A 13,932-nucleotide genomic window follows, 5' to 3' on the forward strand; every position below is an offset into this window, starting at 1 on the left:
TGCTATTCGGCACTACACTATTTCAACTGGCAATTGTGCGGTCATGCAATGCTGCACCCAAACCAAATTTATGGTTTCATTTACACAAATAGAGCTTTCTTTTACCTGTGCGCTTTTTATTTTTTGTGCTATAAACAAAAAAAGGCCAAGATTTTTGGAAAAAAAAAAATCAATATTTTTTACTTTTGGTTATAAAAAAAATATAGTAAACTCAAAGTTAGTCAGAAATTTAGGCCAAAATGTATTCTGCTACGTTTTTGGTAAAAAAAATCCCAATAAGTGTATATTGATTGCTTTGTGTGAAAGTTATAGCGTCTACAAACTATTGTATAGATACTGCAATTTACGCCATTTTTTGCTATACAGAGCTGCCCTAGTTTAACTGACAATTGCACAGTCATGCAATACTGTACATGAATGAAATGTATGTCCTTTTATTTTTTAAAAAACAAATAGAGCTTTCTTTAGGTGGTATTTGATAACCTGTGTGCTTTTTATTTTTGGCGCTATAAAAACAAACATTTTTAAAAAAAAAAAACATATTTTCTGTCATAAAAGTTATCCAAAACACTCAAATTTTGTCATAAATTTAGGCAAAAATATATTCTACTACATGTTTTAGGAAAAAAAAAAAATCCTAATAAGTGTATATCGATTGCTTTGTGTGAAAGTTATAGCATCTACAAACTATGGTATAGATAATGGAATTTACACAGCTTTTACTTTGACTGCCTATCACATTTCTTTAGGCGCTAAAATACTAGAACAGTACAAATAACCCAAATGACCCCTTTTCGGAAAGTGGACACCCTAAGCTATCTGTTGAGAGGCATATTGAGTCCATGGAAGATTTATTTTCTTTCCACAAGTTTTTTTTTTTTTTTTTTACACAAAGTTGTCACTTAAATGATATATTGCTCACACAAGCCGTGGGTATATGTGGAATTACACCCCAAAATACATTCTGCTACTTCTGCCAAGTATGGCGATACCACATGTGTCAGACGTTTTGGGAGCCTAGCCACATACAGGAGCCTGAAGTCCAATGACCACTTTGAAAGCCTGAAGGTGCGTAACTTCCTCATTACCCATCACAGTTTCAGAGACCCTGAAATGCCAGGATAGCACCAACCCCCCCACCCTCCGCCCCCAAATGACCCCTTTTGGAAAGTAGACACCCCAAGGAATTTAAAAAGAGGCATGGTGAGTATTTTTCAGATCTCATTTTTTCTCACAAGGTTTTGAAATATAAAAAAAGAAAAGAAAAATTATGTTTTTGTTTTCTTTCTTCATTTTCAAAAAACTAATGGCAACAAACAAGATATGCAAAATACTCACTATGCTTCTTATCAAATTCCTTGGGGTGTCTACTTTCCAAAAAGGGGTCATTTGGGGGGATTTAATGCTATCCTGGCATTTCAGGGCCTCAGAAATTGATAGGTAGTCAGGAAGTGTAATGAGGAAATAAAGCCCTTTAAAAGCCTGAAGGTGCTTATTGGATTTTGGGGTCCTGTACTTGGCTAGACTGCCAAAAAGTGTCTCACATGTGGTATCCCCATACTCCAGAGAAATAGCAGATTGTATTTTGGGGAGTAATTGCACATATACCCATGACATGTGTACACAACAAATCATTTAAGCGACAATTTTGAGTAAAAAAACAAAACTTTTTTTTTTTGTCATTTTCCAAAAACTTGTAAAAAAATAAATAAATTCTTCTATTGACTCAACATGCCTCCTAGCAAATAGTATGGGGTGTCTACTTTCCAAAAAGGGGTTATTTTGTAGGGTGGGGGCATTTTATGCCCAGCATTAGAAGTTTATGCCACCCAGCACTCACTCTTCTAACCACCTGAAGACCAAGCCTTTTCTAACACTTTGTTCACATTGAAGAAAAAAAAATGGGTATTTTTTGCTAGGAAATTACTTTGAACCCACAAACATGATATATTTTTTTTAAAGCAGACTCCCTAGTGAATACAATAGTGGGTACTGCAATTTTTTATGTCACATAGTACTTGCGCAGCGATTTTTCAAACTCAAATTTTGTTTTTTGCTAATTTGTTTTCCTTTTAATGCACAAAACAAAATATATTGGCCAATTATTTGGTAAAATATAAAAGATGATGGTATGCCGAGTAAATAGATACCAAACATGACATGCTTTAAAACTGCGCATGCCCCGTGCAATGGCGAAAACCTGCATACATTTTTAATATCCATAGGCAATGCTTTAAAAGCCTTTACAAGCTACCATTTTAGATTTACAGAGGAGGTCTAGTGCTAGAATTACTGTCCTTGAACTGACGTTCGTGGTGATACCTCACATGCATGATGCAACCACTGTTTACATACTGGCACAGGGTCAACGCTCACGCACGCAGGTGCGCGTGTGTTAGGGGAGGGCAAAAAAAGCTTTTTTTTTTTTTCGTCTTTAAAGTTATCTTGCTTTTGCACAATTATTTTTACACTGTCCCTTTTTTTTTTTTTTTTTATCACTTTTAATGCTATTACAGGGAAACACAGATATCTTCTATAACACTGTCATATTATTTTTGAGAAATCCGGGGTCTAAGACTCTAGATATCTCCTCTGCCCACACATTATCTAATCTCACCAAGATCGGTGTGATCAGATGCTTTCCCAATTTACAAATGGCGCTGTTTATATCCTGCGAAACTGAAGAAATGCTTGTAGCTTCTGATTTCCATAGAGATGATTGGCACCATTCCGGTCTCCAATCAGCTATATGGGCAGCTGGCAGAAACACCGACTGCATTCTCAGGTTCCCTCGATGTCACGAGAAGGCCGTGGAAAGCAGAAGGGCAGGGGGGGGGCATCATCCTGGTATAACCACTCAAAGCCCAGTACGTCGCTGGTCCTTGTTGGGTGTATATGCCATGTTCTTTTTTCATTCAGCCCACAGGCTGCATAAAAAAAGAAGAAATCTCTGCCAGAAAAATTGTGCGGTATGCCCACCATTAGAATATACCTCCCTGAGTCCACCCACTAATGGTGGGCACACATGAAATGTGCCAACAAATATTATAAAATATATATGTGGAAGCATAGGGGCCATCCACCCACTGGCCACCCCAGGCCCTCATGCTTCGGCATATATTCTCTTTTTTTTAACTGCGGGTAAAAAATCTCATCCAACAGCACTGCACACACCTACTTATGTATATTCTGAGAGCAAGACCCAGTTGCTGTCAGAATAAACAAGTCAGTGCTGAAGCTGAATGACATCCTCATTTCTCAAGCAGGCTTTTTCCCCCTTTCTAAGACAGGTATTTACAAGCTGTTGGGGGAAGTCCCGGTGATTAGGTCGCATGGCGCCACATGCGCCAATTCCATGATTGTATAAATGTCTGGAATCTTTTACTTTTCCAACCAGTCCATCCCTCACAGTTACTACCTTTTGTACCACTAGCCCCTCCCTCCTAGATTGTAAGCTCCAAGGAGCAGGGCCCTCAAATCCCTCTTGTATTGAACTGTATTGTCTCCCGTTATATTGTAAAGCGCTGAGCAAACTGTTGGCGCAATATAAATCCTGTATAATAATAGTAATACTGTCTAAATTGTGGCACACTTGAATAAAAATTGTCCACGTATAAGTGGTAACACACATGGAAAAAAAGAGGACACCAAGTCCCAAACTATCTTGCCACTGCTCCCCATGTAGTCTGGGCATCAGGGGGGCTCCACGTGACTCTCTTTTCCCTCGTAAATCAGAAACTTATACGTATAGCCTGTTGCCCTCTCACAGGTCTTAAACATCTTGACCCCATACGTGGCACTCTTGCTGGGGAGAAATTATTTGAATGCAAGGCGGCCAGAAAAATTAATGAGGGACTCATCAACGCAGATGTTTTGCTGGGGAGTATAGACATCTGCAAATTTTTGGTTAAGGTGATTTACGAAGGGCCAAATTTTGTGAAGGCAGTCAAATTCAGGGTCACCCTGAGGACGACAGAGTGGGTTGTCATTGAAATGCATCAAATACATTATCTTATCTATGCCTGGCCATGGCAGCAGAGAACACAGGCATATGATGAATCGGGTCTGTAGACCAATACAACCGCAATTCATTTTTTTTTTAGTAATGCCCAACTTGAAGGTTAGGCCCAAAAAAACCCCTTAAAGTTGGAAACCGTAATGGATGTCCATACGAGTGGTCAGGCAAGGTTTGAATTTGGGTTGGCGGCGATGAATTGTTGTGCGCATAAATTGCTTTGATCCACAATCAATGCATACAGATCTTCTGTGAAAAACAGCTCCAAAAAATCAAGGGGAATATTTCAATTTGCTGTTTCCACTCCACCTGAATTCCGGGTTTGGCAGTGAATGGGGGAAGTACGGGTGCTGCAGAATTTGTGGGCTGCCAATCGGGATTTGCAAGCACATGCCGAAGGATACTAGGGGCTCTAGGGGCCTGTGTGCGAATTCTTGGTGGCTGCGGGACACTACTTGTGCTCGCCACTGCACCAGCTTGTACTGAACTTACGGGACTTGCCACATCACCAAGTGATACTGCAGTGCTGGTATGTGAAAGACCAGGATGTACTAAGCTGCTGGTGCTTGCCAGTTCACCAAAGGCTAGACCGGCACTAGTACTGGCACTCTGCTGCATATGAGAGTCATCATGCGATTGTAACATCTCAGCAACCTGGGAACGGGGTCGGGTACGCCTGATCTTAGCAGGGACCTCTTCTCCATCAGATAAAGAGTAAACAGGTGACACCGACCTAGTGATTATCCAAGGTTTATTCAAAAGGTATAAAAGACAAAAACTTACTCACAAACGAAGCATGTATAAAAAGCTTTTGCATTAAGAAGATGGCCACAACGGCAGGCAAGGTGTTCCAACTGTCAGTGCAGTCAAATGGCTATTGGCCTCTTCTCCATCGTCTGAGCTGTGTCAGGGTGCCGCTGCTGTCTACAGGTTCATATTCTGAGGCTGATTGTGTCAGTGAGTCTTCCCTTTCGCTCTCATCTGACATGCTCAGAATCCTGTAGGCCTCTTCACTAGAGTACCTTTCCATTGACATCTTGGTCACTAAATTTATAGGTACCTAGTGCGACGCACGGGGGAAAAAAAAAAAAAAAAAAGAGCACCTGGCTGTCAGGGACTGCTTGAACCACTACAAAAGAAATTTACCGGCAAGTGCTAGCAGAGATCAGGCCTGATTCTGTGAACACTGCGGTTTTGTGTGTAATATATCAAGTGACAATGACCTACTGACACTGCACTTGCTGGGGGGGGGGGTAACACTAACATTTCTCACATACATGAAAAAAAAAAAAATTTTGCTGGAAAATTACTTAGCAAATTCCAAACAATATATATTTTCTGAAAGCAAAGTCCCTGGAAAATAAATTGGTGGATGTTGCAATTTTTTATGTCGCACAATATTTGCACAGTGATTTGTCAAATGCAAATTTTTTTTTAGGGAAAATACATTTTAATGAATTTTAGTGTACACAAATATAACACCCAAATTGGTGAAATATAAAAAGATGTTGTGCTGCATAGATACCCATGCTTTAAAATTGTGTACGCCTGTGCAATGGCGACAAAATATGCTACCTAAAAATCTCCATAGGTGACACTTTAAACTGGTAATAAAGCCAAAACCAAAAATGTACTATATTGCAGCTTACCAAGCATTAGATGTGGTGGCTACATTAGATTTCTTTTTTCTCCTGGTTTCCAACCAGTGATCTGGCCAGTAACACTCCCCTTATATTAGTGTACCCCTATTCTGGATGAAGGAGCATTGGGGCACCTATGGACAACAGCATTGTCAGTCTGTGGCGAGGAATCTGCTGATGGACTAGCAGATTTAGATACACTAACAAACTGAAACCAAACTAAAGCTCACATTGCAGTTACAGCAACAGATTTTTCTGGAGGGGGAATAAAGGATTTACATAAATAAAACCTGATCATTGTAAGTACTCCTGTCAGTGGTAAATGGTTTGTCTCAACAATCTAACTGCTATATTTGCAGAGGAGCTTGCTCTATTGAAAAACAACAGACTTACTGGCTGGATCACCAGAGGAAATTAGCCCTTTTGCCGCCAAAGCCATTTTTTGCACACACTTGTCTGGTTGTCAGTATTATACACAATCTCATTGGCTGCAGCAACCGGATTGTGTATAACTCCCCCCCCCCCGCATTAAAAGCCTTTACAGGGTACCCATCCGTGCGGGACCTACATGTACGTTCACATTTGAGCATGAGCATGGGGGTGCAGTTTAAATTATTTTTGTTATTTTATTTAAATATATTTTTTACACTGTCTCTATACTTTGTTTCATTATTGCTATCACAAGGAATGAGCAACGACTATGCTGTGATAGCATCGGCAGTGACAGCTCTCTTTACTGAGAAATCTGGGGTCTATTAGATCCCAGATCTCTTCTCTGCCCTTTAAAGGAGCTGATAAAACAAAGATCGATTTGCTTGGCTGCTTAAGGGCAAAAGACAAAAACCAGAAATTACAACATCCACATCGCTTCTGATTTGATACACCATAGAGACAATCGGAAAAATTTAAGTTGCTCCTTTGTCTTTATGGTCACCAGCACTTCCCAAGGACTACATTGCCAAAAGTATTGGGACGCCTGCCTTTACACGCATATGAACTTTAATGGCATCCCAGTCTTAGTCTGTAGAGCTTAATATTGAGTTGGCCCACCCTTTGCAGCTATAACAGCTTCAACTCTTCTGGGAAGGCTGTCCATAAGGTTTAGGAATGTGTCTACGGGAATGTTTCACCAGAAGCGTATTTGTGAGGTCAGGCACTGATGTCGGACAAGAAGGCCTGGCTTGCAGTCTAATTCAATCCAAAGGTGTTCTATTGGGTTGAGGTCAGGACTCTGTGCAAGCCAGTCGAGTTCCTCCACCCCAAACTCACTCATCCATGTCATGGACCTTGCTTTGTGCACGGGTACGCAGTCATGTTGAAACAAGAAGGGGCCATCCCCAAACTGTTCCTACAAAGTTAGGAGCATGAAATTGTCCAAAATGTCTTGGTATGCTGACGCCTTAAGAGTTCCCTTCACTGGAACTAAGGGGCCAAGCACAACCCCTGAAAAACAACACACAAAAATCTCCCCTCTACCAAACTTTACACTTGGCACAATGCAGTCAGCCAAGTGCCATTCTCCTGGCAACCGCCAAACCCAGACATGTCCATCGGACTGCCAGACAGAAGTGTAATTCGTCACTCCAGAGAACACGTCTCCACTGCTCTAAAATTCAGTGGCGGTATGCTTTACTCCACTGCATCCAAAGCTTTGCATTGCACTTGGTGATGCAAGGCTTGGATGCAGCTGCTCGGCCATGGAAACCCATTTCATGAAGTTCTCTACGCACTGTTGTTGTGCTAATCTGAAGGCCACACAAAGTTTGAAGGTGTTTAGCTATTGACTCTGCAGACAGTTGGCGAATTCTGTGCTTCAGCATGTGCTGACCCTGCTCTGTTATTTTATGTAGCCTACCACTTCGTAGCTGAGCTGCTGTTCCCAGTTGCTTCCACTTTGTTATAATACTACTAATAGTTGACTATGCAATATTTAGTAGCAAAGAAATTTCACGGATGGACTTATTGCACAGGTGGCAACCTGTCACGGTACCACGTCTGAATTCACTGAGCTCCTGAGAGCGACCCATTCTTTCACAAATGTTTGTAGAAGCAGTCTGCATGCCTAGGTGCTTTATTTTATACACCTGTGGCCATGTAGGTGATTGGAACATCTGAATGATTTGGAGGGGGGTCATAATACTTTTGGCAATATAGTGCATATACGTACATTAGTTCAAGACAGATTCAGGAGGGAAGGTCAAAGCAGCACATCCATGACCCTGCTCTCTCTGACTGGTATAAGCCCAGAAATTCTTCCAAGCACAGTAGCACATGTGCAATGTGCTAGCGCATCAGCAGTGTGGTTTTTATTGCTTGAAGCTTCCTGGACTTCTATGACCAGGGTATGCCAACAGACTGCAGACAGCTGGGGCTTAATTATTGCCTAAGCAAGAAAAGCAGAATCTTTAGCAAGCTTAGTAACAAAAAAATTGCAAATGCCATAAAGGGAGGGGTAAGGACCAACATGTTCTAAAGCAAGGAAGAACAGTGAAAGTTCACTTAAAGATCTACCAGGCTTGTTAATATCAGCCCCAGAAGGTACTCACAACCTCTGCAGCAGTTGAGAAGGAAGGTGGAATGCCAGGAGAGAGGGAAGGGAGAATGTCTCGGTGCCCAGAACAGGTTGCAATAACCCAGGTGGTAGTGCAGCAACAGCTATACTATGCCCACATAGACAAGATGGCCTAAGAGATGATGCCAGTCCAATGTCCCAACCAGAAAGAGGAAGAGGCAGGGCAGCCCCATATCTTTAATCTGGCAGGGTTAGGGTACGGCCTCCCAAGTCTCTGCCAACACGTCAACTAGTCTGAAACTGCATTAGGAACCACAGTATCCATGGCGCAGCAAGAATCTTGATAAAATAATCTCTTTGTGGAATATCATTCAGAAAGAGAAACCTGCATAGAAGAAGGTAATCTTCTGTCAGTAAAGAGAAAAGGATCATCACCTAAGAACACCAGCAAACAACTGAGGATAGTTGAGAGTGGGTCAGGTATAGTAGTTGGATGTCCTTGCAGCCTTCTTATTTTGCCAGGGTCCAATCACCTTAAGGTAGCTGCAAATAATCCAATATTTAAAATTATATCTGCTCTGAATAATTATGCTTAGTATAAGTAATTTTCACGCAAGATAACTTAAAATACCCAGTAACCCAGCTGTCTATGTTTTCTGCAATTTCCTTTTTTTCTGTCAATACTATCCATGGGTTATGCTCAGTTTACTTTTGATAGGGAACAGCATGACACCGTGCAAAAGCCCAATGAACTTTCAGTAGTCAGCTTGTGATATCACAGACTGACAGTCACACACCTTATACTATTTGATAGGGACTCAAAGCGTTCAATTATCACAAGGCGGCTTCAACCCCAACCCTCACAACCCACAAATAAAGAGCACATGACCACTTTAAAAATACTCTAAAAGCTGGTATTTATAGTTTTTCCAAATGCAATATTATTCACGTGAATAATTTGACATTTAATACACCTATGTATTGCATTAAATTATCGTGCAAGAAAAACATTCACATACATCAACTTCTATTAATTAGAAAAATTTCCATCTATAGGTTATTCAGGAATGGCATTATCATGCTAGTGCTAACAAGTCCCTTATGTAATAGTATTGGGAAAGTGACGTACTCTTTAGGAAACATCATGAGCCTATTCCTAAAAGCCTACCCTGTCCTTTGCTCCAGGAAAATGATCACAGGATTGCAGGTCAGCTGCTTACCCAGATTTTCAGCTGGCAGTTTAACAACTGTGAACCGTAAGTGCCCAGAGCAGAGCATTTTTGGGTTCACACTCTACAGAAGAGCTGGGGAAAAGATATGCTTTGATATTCTCTTGCTCACCATCCTGTTATCATTTGTTGTGGCCCTGGGCTCCCAGGAGATGTGGAAAGCCTGGAAGCATAGGGGGAGCAACACCCTATGGGTCACACAAGAGTAACTGGGTGGAGCCAAAGCCACCCAGATCATTTTACAGAAAAGCCTAAACCAGCTGCACAAGAGAGAAGCAAGCTCATGTTAGCTTGCTGAACCTTTTCAGACTGCAATCCTGTCCAAACAGCTGAGAAGGTTAAGCAGGCATGGTGTCCATTGTTGTCACTATCACAAAACTGCCCTGAGAAATGCTATGCAACAAATGTTAAGGGGAAAAAAGGGAAAAATTGTAATTTCAAAAAGAAAACATGGCGACAGTTTTTGGTACACTCAGAGTCAACAAATTTTACTTTAATTTCACTTACCTGCAGCAATTCCAAATCTGACTGATTTGCTTTCTGTGGAACCAATTCAGTCAACATCTCAGACATTACTTTCACATTCCCATTTACAACCTCCAGCTCACTGCGAAGCTTTCCTATCTGTCACATACAAAACAACAAATTTAAAATACATTGAAATATATGATCTACAACAGTGACTAGAGAAAATGGGAAATCCAAAATGATGACATTTTTAAAGCAACTATATTACACAAAAAAAAAAAAAACCTGCAAATAGTTGCAGAAGAACCCAAGCTTTGTCATACATACTCAAATACATTCAAAGTCATTCTTGGAGTGTTGAAGCACTTTACTACAGTGCCTTGAAAAAGGCTTCGGTCACCTCTCCTCCTTGGGGATTCAGTGCAGGGGCGGGTCCACATCCCTGCCATGGGTGCTGAACTTGGAAGCTGGAGGGAGTAGGCAGACTGGACTCTGGAATCCTCGCTGAGCTGGCCTGGCTACCTACAGCAGGTCGGCGTATGTGCAATAACCAGCCAAGTGACAGCACTGTGTTCTATCCTGCCCAGTGTCTATCCTGCCCCTAATAACCCTGATTTCTATATGCCCGTGTACAGATATCAGTGTTCTGTATAGGAGTGCCACGCAGATGTCAGTGTTAGATATAGGGAATAGCACGTGTACAGATATCAGTGTTATATGACACTCATATCTGTACACTTAGTGCCTTTCCCTATACATAACAGACATCTGTACACCGAGTGCCACTCAGTGTTCAGATATCAGTGTTTTATATAGGGACTAGTACGTAGTGTACAGACATCAGTGTTACATACAAGGAATAGCAGTCAGTGCAGAGATATCCGTGTTATATATAGGGACTGCTCAGTGTACAGATATCAATGTTAAACACTGATATCTGTACAGGGACTGCTATTCCCTATATAGAACACTGATGTCCGTACACGGAGTGCGATTCCCTATCCCGACCCTATATCTAATAGCCCTGATTTCTATATACACTGAGTGCACACTGATATCTGTACACTGAGTGGCACTCAATGTACAAACATCAGTGTTATATTTAGGAAACAGCAGCCAGTGTACACATACCAGTGTACAGATATCAGTGTTATATACAGTGCCTTGAAAAAGTATTCATACCCCTTGAAATTTTCCACATTTTGTCATGTTGCAACCAAAAATGTAAATGTATTTATTGGGATTTTATGAGATAGACCAACACAAAGTGGTACATAATTGTGAAGTGGAAGAAAAATGATAAATGGCTTTCAACATTTTTTACAAATAAACATCTGAAAAGTGTGGCGTGCATTTGTATTCAGCCCCCGAGTCAATACTTTGTAGAACCACCTTTCCCTGCAATTACAGCTGCAAGTCTTTATGGGTACGTCTCTACCAGCTTTACACATCTAGAGAGTGAAATGTTTGCCCATTCTTCTTTGCAAAATAGCTCAAGCTCTGTCAGATTGGATGGAGAGCATCTGTGAACAGCAATTTTCACATCTTGCCACAGATTCTCAATAGGATTTAGGTCTGGACTTTGTGTCATTCTAACACATGAATATGATTTGATCTAAACTATTCCATTGTTGCTCTAGCTGTAAGTTTAGGGTCGTTGGCCTCCTGGATGGTGAACCTCAGCCCCAGTCTCAAGTCTTTGCAGACACTAACAGTTTTCTTATAAAATTGCCCTGTATTTGACTGCATCCATCTTCCCATCAACTCTGATCAGCTTCCCTCTCCCTGAAGAAAAGCATCCCCACAACATGATGCTGCCACCACGTTTCATGGTGGGGATGGTGTGTTCAGCGTGACGTGCAGTGTTAGTTTTCCGCCACACACAGCGTTTTGCTTTTAGGCTAGAAAGTGCATGTTTGGTCTCATCTGACCAGAGCACCTTTTTCCACATGTTTGCTGTGCCCCAACATGGCTTCTCACAAACGGCAAACGGGACTTCTTACAGCTTTCTTTCAACAATGGCTTGACACTCTTCCATAAAGGCCAGATTTGTGGAGTGCACGACTAGTAGTTAACCTGTGTACAGATTCTCCCACCTGAGCTGCTCCTCCAGAGTTACCATGGGCCTCTTGGTTACCATGGACTTCTTATGGCTTTCTTTCAACAATGACTTTCTTCTTGCCATGCTTCCATAAAGGCCATATTTGTGGAGTGCACAACTAATAGTTGACCTGTGTACAGATTCTCCCACCTGAGCTACTCCTCCAGAGTTACCATGAACCTTTTGGTTACCAAGGACTTCTTATGGCTTTCTTCTTGCCACTCTTCCATAAAGGCCATATTTGTGGAGTGCACGACTAATAGTTGTCCTGTGGACAGATTCTCCCACCTGAGCTGTGGATCTCTGCAGCTCCTCCAGAGTTACAATGGGCCTCTTGACTGCTTCTCTGATTAATAATCTCCTTGCCTGGCCTGTCACTTTAGGTGGACGGCCATGTCTTGATAGGTTTGCAGTTGTGCCATACTCTTTCCCATTTTCGGATAGTGGACTGAACAGTGCTCCGTGAGATGTTCAAAGCTTGGGATATTTTTTTTTTTATAACCTAACCCTGCTTTAAACTTCTCCACAACTTTATCTCTGACCTGTCTGGTGTGTTCCTTGGCCTTCAGGATGCTGTTTGTTCACTAAAGTTCTCTAACAAACCTCTGAGGGCTTCAATGAACAGCTGTGATTCTACTGAGATTAAAATTACACACAGGTGGACTATTTACTATAAATTTAAAAAAAAAACTTCTAATTTGGGCTATAAAACATATCCAATAAAAAAAAAATTTATAAAATGTCTTCATAAATTTAGACCAAAATATATTCTGCTACATTAAAAAACAGAAGAAATACGAGCGCTGGATAATTACCAAAGAGCAACTAGCATGAAAGGCGAACACCAGGAGCCTCCATAGTAAATGTATAAACAGATAGATAGCGCTGCATGTTCTATTTATACATATTCTGCTACATGGCTTTGCTAAAAATAAATCCCAATAAGTGTATACGGATTGGTTTATGTGAAAGTTATAGCGTCCACAAACTAGATATATACTGGAATATATGCAGCTACAGACACTATACTGGTAATGGCGGTGATCAGTAATTTACAGTGGGACAGGTGACAGATTTGCCAAGAGATTACCTGAACTTAGCTCTTTAATGCTTTTGTAAGATGCTAGTCAGAGCTTTTAATTGTTTTATTTTTTGTTTACTTTATTAAAATTTGTTGCACCTCTTATATTGTGTTCATATTTTGAACATAATGTAGAGAAATTCTATAACAAACGCATGTAATGCGGGCATTGCAATATGTAGGTGGGACTTTGTTTGGGTGTGGTCACAGGGGCCCCATGATATCCTATTGCCTGGGGGCCCCATGAGTTGTCAGTCCGCCCCTGTCTATCACAAAATCCCAATAGAATACATTTATGTTTGTGTTTGTAACATGACAAAATGTGGAAAATTACAAGCGGTATGAATACTTTTTCAAGGCACTGTATGTCCCAAAGTTTATGCTTACCTGCTCTATACACTAATATTGCAAAGAGCAGTCCCTTACCTCCTTTTCTGGAAGTCCCCTGCCGATGCTGTCCACTCTTTCTTTCTCCAAGTGCCCTGCTATAAGGGCACCCATGAGCTGGGCAGTGTGCATCCATGGATGCACACAGCATTGTTAAGTCACATACCCCCTTACAGGATTTTGACTGACAGGTCGTAGGCTCCTGCTGCTTTCAGTGTCTTCTGTGACCAGGAAGAGAGGAGAATGGTGCTGCAGTCGAGACAGCGCTGGAACGGTGAGAAGAGGCAGGTGAGTGTTTAGGGATTTTTTGTTCGGGGGGGGAGGGGGCAATTAGTGGGGAGATTTTTACCTTAATGCACGAAATGCATTAATGCAAAAAATAATTTGACTTTAGAACCATTTTAAGGCTACCAGGAAATGCTGGAGCTCTGCCAAACAAAATAGTTGAACAGCAAGAAGTTGTTGCAGATGTGGTCAAGCATCTTTAGGTGAACTAAAT

The 13,932-nt window shown here is 41.3% G+C and overlaps 1 protein-coding gene across 1 annotated transcript in view; it reads right to left on the reverse strand.

The window, feature by feature from the left end:
* The window catches only part of TOM1 (target of myb1 membrane trafficking protein), a 227,634-nt gene that overhangs the window by 106,214 nt on the left and 107,488 nt on the right, over positions 1-13,932 (reverse strand). Inside the window, exon 7 of the mRNA XM_089674236.1 lies at positions 9,904-10,020. Coding sequence (XP_089530362.1) covers positions 9,904-10,020 — 117 coding nt within the window. The remainder of the gene's footprint in view (positions 1-9,903; positions 10,021-13,932) is intronic.

The sequence above is a fragment of the Staurois parvus genome, unplaced genomic scaffold, assembly GCF_062004578.1.
Source record: "Staurois parvus isolate SC_StPar_1 unplaced genomic scaffold, SC_StPar_1.0 ptg000149l, whole genome shotgun sequence".
In the NCBI taxonomy this organism is placed as follows: Eukaryota; Metazoa; Chordata; class Amphibia; order Anura; family Ranidae; genus Staurois; species Staurois parvus.